At 50.8% G+C, this 16,812-nt stretch overlaps 1 protein-coding gene across 1 annotated transcript in view; it reads right to left on the reverse strand.

Annotated features, from left to right (window-relative positions):
• Positions 1 to 16,812, reverse strand: part of UNC5B (unc-5 netrin receptor B) — a 54,922-nt gene that overhangs the window by 7,486 nt on the left and 30,624 nt on the right. Inside the window, exons 2-7 of the mRNA XM_057403320.1 lie at positions 8,091 to 8,308; positions 4,359 to 4,502; positions 2,838 to 2,941; positions 1,772 to 1,952; positions 1,071 to 1,238; positions 562 to 726 (exon numbers count right to left, since the gene is read on the reverse strand). Of these exons, the coding sequence (XP_057259303.1) occupies positions 562 to 726; positions 1,071 to 1,238; positions 1,772 to 1,952; positions 2,838 to 2,941; positions 4,359 to 4,502; positions 8,091 to 8,308 (980 nt within the window). The remainder of the gene's footprint in view (positions 1 to 561; positions 727 to 1,070; positions 1,239 to 1,771; positions 1,953 to 2,837; positions 2,942 to 4,358; positions 4,503 to 8,090; positions 8,309 to 16,812) is intronic.

Genomic DNA, 16,812 nt, shown 5'->3' on the forward strand with positions numbered 1-16,812 from the left:
ATGCACGATCCCACTAACACAACTTTGGGCATTTCTGGCCATAGCAACATAAAAGGGGACAGTGGTGTCACACAGCAGCAGGTGGCAGCATCAGCTGCTCATCTTTCAGTGTGCCCACTCAGCTCGGCAGCACCATTATCATCATTACTGAGTTTTTTTGTAGCTGTTGCTGCAGAGCTCCTACCAAGCAGTGACCCAGGTCAGATGTTTTTATGGTGGGGCTGAAAAACCCTCCTATCTTGCCCCCACTAACCACAACCAGCCTTATTTCAGCAGAGACCCCAAACACAGAGCCATTTCAGAAGGCTTGGTGGGACATTTACATCCCACAAAACTCCCCAAACCTTTCTTGCCACCAGGTGAGAACTAAGTTTTGAAGGGGTGAGTGTGGTTAAAAAACTTTGTTAAAGGCACAATTTAAAAACCAGGTGTAAGCAATGCTGCTGCCTGCCCCATCAATTTTGGGGCACAACCAACAACAACATGGCCAAGTGCCAGGGCAACACAGCCCCCCACCATCATCTACAGTGCTGGTCCCTGCCCTCCTGCCCACATACTCACTCTGTAGGCAGAGCCCATCGGTGCAGTTTTTGGAGTCAAGCAGCACTCCGCTGCAGTCCTTGCCACCGTTGCGGGGAGCCGGGGCGGCACACTCGCGGCTGCGCCAGTGGGTGCATTCGGTGCTGCACGCTGACCACTTGCTCCACTCCGTCCATGCACCATCCACTGCAGGCCACAAAACACAGGCACATCAGTAAACCCCTTGGCATGGCTTCGGGGCTCATTCCCCAAAGCCGCGATGTCTCTGTTAGTAGTGAGAAGCCCATCTCAGGGTCTTCACGAGACCTTCAGGGAGCATTATCCCAGCAAACCAAGCCCCACTGCTATCTGAGGCAATTAAGTTGTACCTCTACAAATATCTCCAGATCTTTCAAGACTCAGCAGACTGAAAGATGCTTTGGACTGGTCTCCTGAGCCCCTGTCTCCTTGGGGTGCACCGGGAGCATAAGCGGACTGTGCAACCCGGGGGACAGGCAGTGTGGGCAAGCCAGTTTCTGAACCCACCTTACCTGGGCAGAGGGTGGTGCAGGTGATTTTCTGGAAAGGCTGCCCATCACAGAAGGAGCCGCCGTTCAGCGGCGCGGGGTTGGTGCACGTCCGGGTGCGCTTCTGCCAGCCCCGGCCACAGCGGTTGTTGCAAGGAGACCACTCGGACCAGGTGGACCAGCCACCATTCACTGCAAGAGGAGATGGACAGCGTTAACACATCAACAGAGGCCTAGCCCATTTAAGCAGGGACTGGTGCTAAGTCTAGGGTTCACCAGGTCCTCTGTTCTTACATCTTCCATGACACCCTGGAACACCTCACCCTCATGAAAAGTAAGTCATGAGACTCCTTCTCATGTCACACACCCCATGTACAAGGTGCTCAAGCCTCTTTGGTCCCTTTTCCATTTTACATTTGGCCACAGCAGATCTTTGGTGCTATAGGAAAGTTTAGCTAAATGCAGCTTTCCAGCTGGGTCTAACCCCTACCCACCTTCATACACAAACGAGAAGGCTTGGAAATACCTACACCTCATAAACTCTCCTAACAGCCTGTGCAAGCTAGTAGGGGTCCCTGTTTTGCAGATATTGGATATTAGCTAACTCAATGAAATACCCTGGTGGTGTTTACTCCTACCACTCCCAGAAAGTGCCTGTATTTCCCCTTGGCTTGGGGACATGGCTAGCAACAAAGGTCCTCTCCCCAGGAGCAAGGGCCATTTACCATAGACGATGACGGCAGCTGTGGTGCTACGGCGTTTGGCTACAATATTCTTGGCCATGCAGGTGTAATTAGCAGTGTCCAAGAGCCGAGCCTGTTTGATGATGAGGTTGTGATCAATAGTGATCAGGAAGTTGGTGTCCTGGGTGGGATCGATGACATCTTCATTCCTCAGCCACTCCACCTAGCAGTGCAAAGGAATGAATGGTTAATGATGGTGATTAAGCCGATTAAGAACTAAACACTCAGCCAGGAAAAGCTCATAATGAATTTCAGTGGAAATGCTCATCCCATGTGCTCACCACCACCAGGGTCTCCAAGAAAGCTATGATGCGACTGCTTAACTAGGCTGTTTGCAAAGGGCATGAGTCAATATCACTGAGCATGGGTGAAGGCATGAGCAAGGAGAAACATCAGGTAGGAGGGGCTGAATTCACAATCCCTGACAGAGAGCAAAACCCCTCAGACCAGCCTATGACCTGCCCCAGAGCCCTCCCCATTCTCATTACCAAGACCACCAATATCCTCAGCACCACAACCACTGATTGGCCAACCTTGCCTCTGACTGTATTGATTTCTCCCCAGAAGCTGGGCCAAACCCAGCCTGACTAGGACGCACTACTGCTGTTTTGGCCAAGGATGGAACATTGTGGCTACCACGAATGCACAGCTGCTGGGGGCTGATATAGCTGTGAGCAAGAAAAGCACCACCACCATGCTAGGGAAGACCATCTGTACTGACTTTCCCAGCCCTTGGCTCTTAACTGCTCCCCTTCAGGCAAGTCATGGGGTGCCTCCTTGTTAGGTCTTCCCTCAAACGGGTTAACACCACATCAGGAAGCATGGGAGAGGTAGGTTGAACAGGTGCTGAGGTTACATATGTTATTAGATGTCAGAATAACAGAGCCACTACCCAAAATAAACAATTTGCTGAATAATGAAAGCTGACGGACTCGGCACGAGGCCATCCATCATGGCAGCAAGCCATCTGCAAGGACATGCCCTGTCTCTCCTTAGTATGGGAGAGGACACCTCACTGGGCATTCCTTCGGGTTGCAGAGATGCTCACCTCTGCCTGCGGCACCCCCTCAGGCGGGCGGCACTGCAGCAGGACCTCGTGCTCCAGCGGGACCTCCTTGCCCAGTGGCTCCTGGTCAAAGTTCTTCCGTAGGTCTGGGAGGGAAAGGAAAACCCAGGTATTACCAGCCCACCTCAGAAACCAGGCAACCTGCAAAACCTTTGTGGGGGAACAGAACTGCCTTGGCTCCAGGGGTCCACAAATAGGGAAATCCCTCTGGCATAGCACAGCTACAGCAAAACATGTCCTGGAAGAAAGAATCTGAAGAAGTAACTTTTCCAGTATGAATTCAGGACAGCACATGGTGGTCAAGGACGATGCCTTTCCTCCTTCATATGTTTGCAGGTTCACACCCCCCTCTTGTCTTCTCCTTTTGGGCTAAATCTCAGCTTAACCACTGTTTCTTCAACCCTCTCATTTCTTCAGTAGCAGGAGCATCACTAGATGGTGCTGCAATGCTCTACTACAGCACCCAGCCCTCTATGGCTGCAGCTCCTGCTTGTGCAGGGCAGCGAAACCTTGGTTCACCTCAACTGCTTGGCTCCCAGAAACACCAAACCCTTGGCTGGGGCTGAACAAACCAGCTTCCTCCATAGCCATCCCTGTACCACCTTACTTCCCCTGTTAAGACTAAGTCCTTCAGCAGCATAGCTGATACACCAGCCACCGCCGTTTTGAACAACATGTTGGATTATTAGCCCTCTAATAGCAAAATCTGTTTACGACTGGGGAAGCCTGACTGTTCTCCTATAGCTTTGCCATCTCATTTGCTAAGAGAGCAAACTCAGCTGGGTAACAGCCTGATTAACTCGCCCTTAATCAGGCTGACACCCACAAATGGCAGCTTAAAGAAGTGACATATGACAGCAGGGACTCCAGAGACACAGAATCGCTGATTCAGGCAAAGTGTGCAAGGTGCTAACTGTTGGTTTATTAACGATAATAAAGCACTGGGAAGAGCTGAGCATGCTGACGGGCAATGCGGTGTTAACCCAGGTAATGCCAGAGCCTCTTACCTAGGCAGATAGGGACAATGCCTTGAGCAAAGCTCAAGCTGGGGTGGGGAGCTAAGACCAGGGCCATCCAGAAAGGATGGGTCATCTCCAACTGATCAAAAAGCACTGCTTTCAACAAGGAGCCAACTTTTGGAGATAGCCAACCCCACTCAACTGCACCCACTGTGTCTTGGGGAAGCCAGGAATGAATGACCTGGCTGCTATTAAAGCTGCCAGAAGCAGCGCACACCTGGCTTGACACATTGCTTTTTCAGCCTGGGATCCAGGGTCACACCTCAGGTTTTGCAAACAATTTCTAAATTGGTGGATTGTGCCCTCTGGAAACCTTTTGGGGCCCCAAAGTGGAAAAGAAGGTGGAAGAAAGACTCATTTAAACTAAATCAGTAGACTGTGAGCCGGAGCAGTGCAGGTAGGTAAATGCAGCTCTTGCAGAGGGACAGGGAGCACTGTTGGGAGCATTGTGTCTGAGCAAGCACTATATATGCTGGGTACTTACATGCTATGCGGACGTATGCCCTGCGGCTCTTTGTCGTGCCTGCAGAGCTCCAGGCCACACACTGGCACCAGTAATCTTCTAAGCCGAAGAGCTCCTCTACCTGCTGCCGGGAGACCTCGATCTGTACCTCCCGCACCAGCATCCCTAGAAGAGGACAGAGGGATGGCATCAACTTGGCAAGAGCACCCAGGAGGAGGTAAAATGAGGCAGCACGCAAGAGGGCTCAGAGGCTAACAGATGCAGAGAGCTGGAGGCATCTCAGAGGCATCTTGGTTTGGCACCTCTGTAAATCAGGGAGGCTGCTCCCTCCCTTTGACTTCGAGCTGAAGCCAGGGCAATGGCTGATGTGGCTTTTCTTTTTTCCCCAGCATGGCTGGGCAGGACCAGAACCTTTTGACCATTTCAAGAGGTATCACCCTCCTCCATCAGTCCTCTCCCCCAGCACTGACATCTCCATCCCTGCCCAGACCCTTTCCCACTCACTGGGGTTTGAAAGATGCCTCCTCTGAGGCTTTGCTGCAGGGAACCATCTTTTGTCAGCTGCCATTTAAACACAAATAGAACAAGACAAATAAAAGATCTTAAGAAATAATCCAGTGATGGTGGCGTTTCACGCCTACTGACTCCAAACAGAGTTACACACCTCCATCAACCCCCAGACGCCTCTGTGAAGTCCCCTGGACCGCAGGATGCTGAGGCTTGTCCAAAGCATCGCCAAGGGCAGGAGGGACTCGGGACTTGCTTTTCCTTATTTTAAGCAATACCTGCCCTTTTTTTTTTTTTTTGCAGGTTCTATTTATAAAAAGGCCTCAATTTCACAGCAATAGAGAGCTGCTTGCTCCCCAGCTGTGATGCTGTTAGCTCATTCCCAGTGCTGTGAGGAGCGATTACTACCTCTCTGCTGCCTTCCCGCGGAAGAGCTGGCAAACGTGCACCAAGAAAATACAATTTGCCTTGCCACTAAATAAGAGGAGGGGAAGGGGAGGCATTTTGGGCGAAGCAGTTTTGGAAAACTTAGGGTTTTTAGAAGGACCCAGGACAGAGATGGCGCAAAACCATCTTGTCTCTCTGGAAAGCACCGGTGGGGTGGGTTGAGCAGCCCTGGAAAGGTGGGGAGCATCCTGCAAATGCCCTGCTATCTCTGTAACCCCCAAAAGCAAAGATTACCCAATACTATAGACCAAGCTTATGGATCACAGAGTTGACTATTTAGGGGGCTTACAGGCATCCAAACACAGCCGCTCTTACTGACTGTCCCTTCTCACCCAGCTGAATTATCTGACTTGGCCTATTTTAGCTTTCTTCCACATGAAACGCTTTGGATCAGACGCAGTCAGAGCATTACTAAGCCCAGCTCATTCAAGACACGTCATCTTAAAAGTTGCTTTTTTTTTTTTGCTTTTTTTTTTCTTAAGGTGCCTTTTTCCAAGCTTTTAACCAAGGACAGTTAAAAAGCCACGAACGTTGAATTGTGTTAACCCGTCACTTTGTGGCCAGCTCTCCCCCATGCCCTTTGTGGCAGCTTTCCCTACAAACAGCAGGCATTGCAAACAGAGATGTTTTTAGCACAGTAAGCCATTGTGGTTCTGGCTCCTTTTTTCTTAGGGCAGCTGCTGGGCAGATATGCTCACGCTGGCAGAGTTTACTTGCACAGCATCACCTCCGCACTGTCAGTTTGTTCACTGATAGCAGCAATACCATCTTTGAAGCCTGGGTGAAGAAGGTGTGCAATGTTTCCTCCCCAGATTGATGGCACACATTCTGCGTCTGCAGACTGGGATCTGAGAGGGAGGCGTTGGCCCAAAGCAAATGAGTCCCCCACTAAAACAGGGTAAGCTCCTGCTGCAGACTTTCTGCTCCCTTACTGCTCTGTTTTCTCCAGCCTATTTTACTCAAGAGTTGCGTGAAGCAGGTTATTCAGAAAGGGGTATTCATTCAAGGGGTGGAGCAAATGGTGGGGCCAGAAATACAGTGCTTTTCCACATCACTAAACCATGAAACTTCCTGCTACAGGATTCTGGGATGATCCAGAGGAGAAATGAATCCTAACAGCATTTAGACAAATCAACAGAAGGGAATCCATCCAGGGCTGGACCACACTGCTAAGATATTGTCACCAGACCAGAGAGTCCCTTAATCATAGACATTAGAAAGCTGGGGGATAACAGAGCAGGGTCCACCACTCCCTCCTTGTCCTGGTTCAGTGCTCTTCCTCTAAGCATCCACACTATGGCCACACGCAGGGTGTGCAAACTTCTGGCTCAACCCACTGTGGCCACATGTTATAAATAAATTAATAACCCCTCAGTGAAGGCTGCCCAGTCACTAATCTGCACTGGCTTTGCCCTAGAGCAGCGAGGGTTTCAAATCTGGCCTCCCCAAGAACTGGGAGGTGGAGATGGACTCCAAAACAGTGCTTCCAGTGCTCCCAACAGTCTCTGTAAAAGCAAGGGGAAAGACTTCCCATGCATGTTTGACCATCCTTCAGACAGAGATCTTCTGGAGGAAAAACACTCCAGGAACAGATGAAGCAACGTTAGGAAGAAAGACTCAAAAAGCCACAGAGAAAAGAAACGATCTTCCCTTTTCCAGAGCAGGTTCAGAGAAGCACCAAAGCAAAGACTGGCTCACAGACAGCACTGGATGAAGAGCTGAGGAGGTGCCAGGGAAGGGCAAGACTGTGTTAAAAAATCAAAGGAACGAGAGGAGATTCTATAAAAATACTTGTGCTCCAGGCTGACAAAATCTCTCCTAAGCTCAGCCTGCCTTCTGTGGCCAACACCACAGCAGTTCAAAAGGCTATGTTGGTTTAAAGCCCTCTAGAGATGAGGGATGCTGCATGTTCAATGATTTGCAGAGAAATGTGACTGTTTTCTTCCTCTTCCTGATCTGACTACAGGTACCAAAACTGATGCAGACAAGACAAGAGCTGAGCTAAAGCATCCCAATTTTAGCAGATCTGCTTTAGTACATGATATATGTAATCCCACATCTTGTTCACATGCCGAGACATTTCAAAGCATGGGGCAGGAAGATCTGTGGAGCCCAATCTCCTGCAATAAGAAACCTCTTAGAATGCCTAAACCACATTCTCACCCCTCCGGTTTCAGACAGCCAGCAGCTGACTTGTCCTCTGAGGCAGGGAAGAGCTCATCTGCCATTAAAAAGTATTTCAAATCCTACCTGAAAATGTTCTCATTACCCATTAAAGGTCTAATCCCTTTATGAACTTGAGTGAGCTGCCAGCCTTCACTGCCCCTTGTGGCAATGACTCCTACATGTTGATTAGGCATTTTGTAGCAAAGTGTTTCCTTCTTTTTATCCATTTTAGACGTGCTTCTTTCAAATTGCATTTAACAACCCCATGTCCGGCAAACGGATAAGTGTGCAAGCAACAGGCTGACTTCCCCAAGCTTCTATGAGGTACGGTGACCCATACCATCATCATGCCTTCATCAATGGCTGGGAAAGGGGCAGCTCCTCTACTAAAGTTCACTGATGATATAGAAAGAGAGACAAGTTGTGCACAGACCAAGGAAGTGGGAAACATACAAAAGCGACCTCATGAGATTGCAATCACCTGGGGAATGATAAACATGAATCACATACCTATTGGTCTCCTTGAAGGAGAAACATCTACAGCATGGATGTGCAAGACAGAAAAGGGCAGAAGTGCCTGGAAAGAAGAGAGGGGAAGGACAGACAGGGGGATGCCAGGGTGGGTTTGCTTACCAGTGGCTTCGTCCAGGCTCTCCTTGGTGACGTGGTCGTTCTGGTTGACCCACTCTCCATTGCACTTGAAGTAGATCTGGGTGGCAGGGTTGGCTCGGCAGACAAGCTCCACCGGCTTGTTCTTCACGATGTAGGCATCCTGCGGCTCCAGCAGAAAGTAAGGCAGGGTCTCTGCTGGGGGCGAGGGGAAGGAGTCGGGCAGCACATCGCTGTACTCCAGCCCTGTCAGGAGAGCAAGAGGGTCAGGAGGTGCCCTTAGTCCCACCCCAGCAGGGACTCAACTCCTGCCTATGTCACTTCTTCCCTCCCAGCTCCGCCCTGTGTGCAGTGGTGTCACCAACAGCCCTTGCTGAGGATGCTCAGAAAAGCAAAAGAGGGCTGGAGTCTCCCAGAAAAAGAAAAAAGCAATTCTCTGCTAGCTAGACCTGCTGCTGCTGTGGAGTGCATCCTGGTTTTGCCTGGGTACCAGCCCCTCCATCCATACCCCAAGACCAGGCTGACTCCAAAGCCTGGGTGATCTGACTAAAGGACACCACAAGGTATAAAGGAAAATAAACCCAAGTCCAGGGAAGGTGACGAGGACATAAAGAGGCTCCAGAAGGGCTGGTGTCCCCCTTCCCAAGCCTCCCTCCCAAGGCCCTGGGGAACGCAAGGGCATGCTCCAAGTAAAATGCTGGTAGGGCTTGTGCTGGGAGCACAGACCCCAACCCCAGCATAAATCTCGCACATCCCACTCTTTGGTGGAATTGTGTGTGGGATCTCAGCCCCCTGCCAACGCTTGAATCTCAGCATCACACAATGCAAGGGGCACCAGCAGCCCCTGCCAACACAGACCCCAAGGACCAGCTATCTGCCTATCACAGGTAAGCTATTGCTTCAGCCCAGCCACCTCCAGAGAAATGCTATCACCCAAAATGCAATCGGGATTCATAAAATCCCACCCAAAAAAAAACAGACTGGGTCATTGCCCTGGTCATCTCCATCTTCCTGCTTGTTTGCTTTCAAAAACAATCTAAATGCAAAAATTACTAGAAAAAGAGGTCGTGTCTGCTCAGGTCAGGCCAAGGAAAGCCCTGAAAAGGGGCAAGCAGCTCAGTGCTTACCCAGGGATGTAATTCCTGAGGATTGGGAGCCTCAAGGTGACTCACACCCCTAGCACTGGCTTGGAAAGATGCTGTGACCAACACTGAGGATCATCTGCAGCATCCAGCATAGGAATGTTTCCTGTTTCCAAACAATTTGCCCATTAAGATCAAACCCAAGTATCACAGGACTGATAAAAAGCCACATACATGCACTGGGATGCTACTCCTTAACCTGTTGTTCCTGGGCATCTCGCTAGCAGTCAGGTCACATCACGAGGCTTTTCTTTACACCTAGTAGTGTTATGAGCTTTTCCACCTCCTCTCTTCCCCGAGTGACAGCTGTGATCCTCAATTCCAGGCACTGCAGTGTGCAGGAAAACAGCAAATATCCCCAGCCCCATGATAACATCTCCAGAGCTGGCAAGGAATAAAGAAGCCCACTCCCTTCGTCACCCTTGGCAAGAGCAGTGCTGCACGGTGAAAATCAGAATCCCAAGATGCAAGGAGAAGCAGCAAAAAAATAATCAGATGCATCAAGAAAAGAAGATGACCAAGCTGCCTCCCGAGCAAAAATCAGTGAGGGAAAAAAACACACGAGGTCACTCGTTTAAAATCCATTTAGGAAAATTGACTTTCCATTTCCATTTAACACAGCACTAAGGGAGAGCGGTAGGACATTTGTCATAATCCATTAACCACTCTTTTGGAAACAATGAATTAAACTCTGGGCTAATTTCTCTCTCTCTGGCTGTCTCTCCACCACCTCTCCACTGCCGGCCATTTTCTCCCCTATCTCATTTGCAGACCTGTAATTTTCCCAGCACTCCACCGCAGGCAGGGGGATGGGGGCATGAGGAGGTGCCAGCCCCCACCATAAATGGTCCCACACTTCTATGCCCACATCAAGCCACCGGTCCTGCTCCCCTCTTCTGCTAAGCAGCCTCTCACCCGTATCAGTGTGACAAACATCACTTACTCTTTCTTTTTTCATTTACTATTCAATTTTGCACCCAGTGAGTTGTTTTGTTGGGTTTTTTTTGGGGGTTGTTTTTTTAAAAACCGCTTCGATGCCACAAATCTAAATTCCCTGGCAAAGGGGGCTGGCAGGAGACAATCCAGCTGGCATCGGAGGCAGCCAACAAAACTTCACTCATGCACTCATCTGAAAACCTCTCTGAAGTGATGCTCTTTGCATCCCTGCAGCACACAGGCTGCAAAGTTGGACCTGAGCTCTGCTGCTGGGAAAGGGCACAGGTAACACGTGCTGTAAAGCATCCTTAGAAAACCTGTGATGCCTGTGGGGCTTGCTTGCCACCCATCCCCAGGGCAGGGTTGGCTCCTGGGCTCTGTTTTACAACTGTAAAGGCGGGTGGGTTTATAAAGCAGGCTTGCTATAAGGAATGTAAACACTTGAAGACCATTAGTCTCTTGGCAGAGCAATCACCCCCAACTCCCAGCCCTGCCCCAGGAGAGGACCAGCCTCCTGTAGGCACTGCTGAGGGCAGTGGCAGAGATGATAACCACTCCAATATATAGAATCATAGAATCATAGAATTGTTAGGGTTGGAAAGGACCTTAAGATCATCTAGTTCCAACAACCCTGCTGTGCGCAGGGACACCTTACACTAAATCATATCACCCAAGGCCTCGTCCAACCTGGTCTTGAACACCACCAGGGATGGAGCATTCACAACCTCCCTGGGCAACCCATTCCAGTGCCTCACCACCCTAACAGGAAAGAATTTCCTTCTTATATCCAACCTAAACTTCCCCTGTTTAAGTTTTAACCCATTACCCCTTGTCCTGTCACTACAGTCCCTAATGAAGAGTCCCTCCCCAGCATCCCTGTAGGCCCCCTTCAGATACTGGAAGGCTGCTATGAGGTCTCCACGCAGCCTTCTCTTCTCCAGCCTGAACAGACCCAACTTCCTCAGCCTGTCTTCATACAGGAGGTGCTCCAGTCCCCTGATCATCCTCGTGGCCCTTCTCTGGACTTGTTCCAACAGTTCCATGTCCTTTTTATGTTGAGGACACCAGAACTGCACACAATACTCCAGGTGAGGTCTCACAAGAGCAGAGTAGAGGGGCAGGATCACCTGCTGGTCACGCTCCTTTTGATGCAGCCCAGGATACGGTTGGCTTTCTGGGCTGCAAGCGCACACTGAAGCTGGCTCATGTTCATTTTCTCATCAACCAACACCCCCAAGTCCTTCTCTGCAGGGCTGCTCTGAATCTCTTCTCTGCCCAGCCTGTAGCTGTGCCTGGGATTGCTCCGACCCAGGTGTAGGACCTCGCACTTGTCATGGTTAAACCTCATGAGGTTGGCATCAGCCCACCTCACAAGTGTGTCAAGGTCCCTCTGGATGGCATTCCTTCCCTCCAGGGTATCAACCGAACCACACAGCTTGGTGTCATTGGCAAACTTGCTGAGGGCGCACTCAATCCCACTGTCCATGTCAGCGACAAAGATGTTAAACAAGACCGGTCCCAACACCGATCCCTGAGGGACACCACTCGTTACTGGTCTCCAGCCGGACATTGAGCCATTGACCACAACTCTGTGTGTGGCCATCCAGCCAGTTCTTTATCCACCGAGTGGTCCATCCATCAAATTGATGTTGCTCCAATCTAGAGACAAGGATGTCGTGTGGGACAGTGTATAGTATACTATCTTTGGCTGTGATGTGGGCCTGAGGTTCCCCATTAAGTTTTATTTCTGTATCTATGCCAGTAGGTTTTTATTTCTTCTCTTTATTCCTTCCTATTTTGTTGTTTTCTCCCCACGCCAGGTGCAATACCCCAGGATGCAGGCAAGGAGACCCAATGTCACTGAAAAAAACAATTTTCAGAAGGACCTTCCCCTATGGGGGTGACATCCTGAAGCGCATGTGTCTCCCCTGAGCCAAAACCGCAGGCAAGGTGAGGTCTTCCTCCAGCAGCCAACACTAAAGACACATTTCTCCCACCCCACTGACACTTCGGTGATGCTAAACAAGACTTTAGGTCATCCAAGAAGATCTTGGAGCTGGGAGGGGATGAGTCACGGCCTGGTGAAAATCACAGTTTCATGACTCACCATCATCATCTGCAGCAGAATGGGTGATGTTCTGGGCTGTGGTGGGAGCAACCTTGGTCCCCCAGCACACTGGTGGTGTTTGGAGCTGGTGAAATATCACCAGTGGTACTGCCAACCCCGGCAGCGATGGGTTCCATCCAACCCTCTGCCTTGACAGGGGGTCTTCCCAAATCCACGATGGCAGTCTCAAGCTCAACACTTTGGGCTTCTTCTCCAAAGGGGCACAGTGACTTTGGGGATGAGGGTGGTGGAATAGGATGATCTACCTAGCCCTGGCCAGATCCAGCATCTGCTTTTGGTGGCTATAAAAACCTGTTCGGATTAAGTTTTGAACCAAAAAAAACCCCCAAACCTTTAAAGCTAGGAGCATCCTGGCTGCTGGGAAAATTTAAATCCTGCAAACTCACAACAGCTGAGAGATCTTTTATTTCTGGCCAAGAGAGATCTGAGGCCAAAAAAGCAGCTCTAACATGAGACAGGGAAATGGTATTTTTTCTGTGGCAGGCTTGTAACTACGACCATGCCCCAGAGCCCCATCCCCGCAGCTCCCCCAGGCTCCTGCTTGCTTATGAATGGGAGCAAAGCAAGCGGGAGGCTGATTTCTCAATCCAGAAAACAGCCTTACGTGGCTGAAAAAAAGCATTTGCAGCTGGGCAGGGTGTTTGGTTCCAGCACAATACAGTTGCTGGTATTTAAGCACACTGGGGAAGAATTAAGGCAGAGAAACAACAGGGACTTTGGATGAAAAAAGGGAGGAGACCCATGCTGGGCATGTTTATCATAAGCCATCAACCCAGTCTTTCATCCGCCTTCCCAGTGCCTGGCCACCCGCTGCATGGGAAACATCTCACTCTGCTAATGCTCCAGGGGGACCCCCAAAGAAACTCCACATACAGCCGGCAGAGGGAAAGCAGACTGCTCACACCGTGTGGAGGAACGGCTGCTGCTCCCGCTACCCTGACTATCCAGCAAAAACTGCAAAATAAAGAACACAAAAGCACCTTCCCAGTGGTGCAGCACCATCAGCTCCATCTGGCTACTTCTGCTTTGCCCAATACTGCTCTCACCCCACTGAGATGACAGTTTCAGCCATTGACTGCAAGAGCAGCACATGCAAGAGAAACACTTTTGCATGCGGAGCCAAGGAAGGAGCCCTGCACAGCCGGGATTTCCAGTACTGTAATCAGACAAGCAATAAAGCTCCCAGCAACGACAAATTAATAAATATTTGAGAGTGTGCTACACTGACTGCAATCATTGTCTCCCCAGCAGACATCTACAGGGGGTTCCCATCTGCCAGCCTTCCTCTTTCCCGCTGGAGGTGGGTGCCTGTTTCCCAGCTCCCTTCTGAGGGTTTTGGAAGTCCCAGGCTGTCACCATCCCACAGTCTCACACTGCCTGGGGCATGTGGCTGGGTGCTGAAGTGTAATGTGCTACAGGATGGGCTGGAGCACTGGCTTCAGCACTATATCTGTATGTGGGGGAGGAGAGACACAGAGGGGACAGCTCCAGGGCTCTAACCCATGGGACTAAACCCTGAAGCTCTGAGGACGACTGTAGTAGGAGCAGTGAGACAGAAAAGGGAGGAGGGGAATAGGCACCGACGACTTCTTTCCGCTCCAACCTCCTCTCCCCCATCCCTCACCGCACATTTTAATCTGATGGGGTTGATCTGGATTATCCACAGCATCTGTTCCCCGGAGAGTGACTTGCAGATGCTTGAAGCCAGCTTTTGCAACTTGGTTGAAGATCAATGACCCCAACCAATACCACCAGCCTGCATGGGCAGCAGCACCAGAGCTGGGGTTGAGCATTGACACCCCCCTCCCATCACCCCAAAAACACAGCACAAGGGATGGCAAGCCCAGAAGGCTGCTCCCCTTGCAGCAATGGCCAAGTAAACCTCTGCAGGAAAGCGTTAAAATCCTCTCCTGCAATTGTTATCCCTCCAAATATTTGGAAGATTACAGGAGCATTAACAGCAGCTGAAGCCCTGTGCCCATCACTCACGTCCACGCATCCCTCCAGCTCTGGGCAGGCAGGAATTTGATGTAAGGATTAAGTCAGGATGCAGGGTTTCTCTGGCACTAAATTTCAGTGGTGGTGGACGCTTAACCCCTTCTACCTCCATCGCCCCCCATTCATGCCTGTCTCAGAGTGAGCGCTATTTCATGCAAAGGCCTGAGAGGCAACAGCTAAACCCATCCCTGCCTGCGGGGTGGGTAGAAATCCTCCTGTAGAAATTAAAAACAAATAGAAAAGACAGTTTATCTCCAGCATTGGAGGAGGAGAGCTGCTTGCCTTCCCAATCCCCCAGCAGGAATGGGGACAGCTCAGGCTCCAGAGACCGAGCTGGCGGGGATATTTCAGCCACCGGCTTGGCTCAAGGAGGTGTCTGAAAGTCTGAAAGTCCCCCCTCCTATCGCCTCCAGGGAATATGTATGAACAGACTCATTTAGGGATTAGCGTTGTTGCCATTTAAGATCAAGCAAATTGCCATGCCAGAGCAGTGGCATGGCTCACTCCCATGCCAGAATGTCTGCCATACAGAGGAAATCCCTGCTGCAACCCTCAGAGGGATGCAAAGGCATCCCTGCTGAGCAGGCATCATTACATGTGATGCAATCTTCATCTCACCACATTTCAGTCAGTCTTAAGGCTCAGGGGAAGCCGGCATCACCAGTCCAGGCCTGCCCCTCTCCCAAGGGCCTCCCATCACAGAGTGCCCTCCTCAGATAATTTCAGGCCCAGCAGTAGACCATAGCTCAGCTTTTCCTCCTAAAAGCATCCTGAGCACCTTCTCTCCTCAAAACACCATCCTCTCTTCCCCAAGCATCCCCTTCTCCTCCCTGCTCCACTTCCTGTCACACAAATTCAGCCTCCTGCACACCAGCACGGTCCCCCAGCATGAAACCGCATTGCTGAGAAGATGCCAGCAGCTTGTGGCATCTTCAAAGGCAAAGTCTCCATGAGGCCAAGAAATGCCAAGCAAAGCCACGGCCCACTGTGCCTCCTCTAGGGATTCATCCCATGGGAGGCAAAGTAGGGAAAAAGGAGGATGACCCAAAATAAAGGGTGTCACTCAGGATGGGTTTGGAAGATTTGAAGACACTTGTACTGAGTGAAGCTTCCACCTCAGCTCTCTCCCCGCTACCTCCTTACACAGGGCCCACAAAATCTCATGCCTTATAAACCCTCTGAATTGTTTAAAGCAGGCTCAGAAACATGCTGTGAAGAACTGAAAGTGAGATGCAGGGATGTACCAGCCCCTCGGCACTGCTGTCCCGAGGGCTACAGCTTGCTGATGTAACCCCTGGCCTCATTAACTCAGCTTGGCGCTCATTAACCTCTCCCTCTGCAGAAGGATCCAGGGGACAGGGTGGGACAGACACAAACTGCCTGCAGAGGCTGAAGAACTGAGCATGGAGCCTTCATAGGTATGGAGGAGGAACACTGGTACCTGGCATCTCATCTCCAGCCTGGAGCAAAGCCACGGGATATCTAGCTATTGACATGCTCGTGGTCTGCCCATCCCCGTGGCGTCTGACACCTCCCACAAGCACATGCAATAGCAACTCAGCAAAGGCTGGACCACAAAACCACAGCATTCAACACGCTGTTATGTTCAGCCCGCACTAACAGCAGTGTTCTGGGGTCCACAGAAGGTGTTGCTCCACCTCAGAGTTGTGTATTTATAGGGTCTTCCTCTCTGCCGCCCCCCCCCGAGAAGTAGAGCCCACCCCGTGTGCCAGCCGGGACAGCTCCTGCAAGCCTGGCTGCATGGGCTGTGGTTGGGGAGCAAACACACACACACCCACACACTCCCTCCACGTGGAGCAGCAGGACTCACTGGCAACATGGACAGACCAACATGCTGCTTCCACAGCACTGCAGGTTGCAAACCCACTTGTCCCCCCTCTATGCAACACAACAGAGCCTTTCCATTCTCACCAATCTTTTATTAATAACTAAATTTGGGAAGAACCACTTAACCTTTTCCCCAAAGCATCTCTGTCTGACACACCAGCTCATCTTCCTCCATCAACTGCCCTCTTCCAGGAGTTTTACAGTCCCTATGCACACCCTTCCTGCAAAACCTGCCATCAAACCCTAGAGTAAATCCAGCCCCGCGCAAGCCCTGTCCCTCCACCCCCATCACCTCCAGCTCCTCCTGGAGCCCACCCAGACCAGGACAGCTGGACACCAGGACAGACAGACATTTCGCAGTGGCATCCCAGAGGGGTTAGCAGTTTCCCCTGGCCCGGTGGCAGGCAAACATTATAATTAGAGAGCATTCCTCCCCAGCATGGGTAATGAGGGGATGCACCCAGCCAGCCCTAATTACACCCTTGGAAAAAAAAAAAAAGCAGATTCCTCTCCCAGCCAAATGAAAAGCCTGCAGCCAGCCTCCCTTGCTGTGCACCTTCATTAAGCTAGGACTGAACGGGAAGCGGGGCGGGGGGAACACAGGACAAAAACCAGAAAGCAGTTTCTGCTGAGAAAAGGGTGGGAAGAAGGAGCCAGGCAGCACCAAGGATGTTTTTGCATGCAATGGCCTTAT

This window comes from Pezoporus wallicus, unplaced genomic scaffold (genome assembly GCF_028554395.1).
Source record: "Pezoporus wallicus isolate ANWC-B61680 ecotype Strahan unplaced genomic scaffold, APGP_CSIRO_Pwel_v1 contig_4264, whole genome shotgun sequence".
NCBI classification, from domain to species: domain Eukaryota; kingdom Metazoa; phylum Chordata; class Aves; order Psittaciformes; family Psittacidae; genus Pezoporus; species Pezoporus wallicus.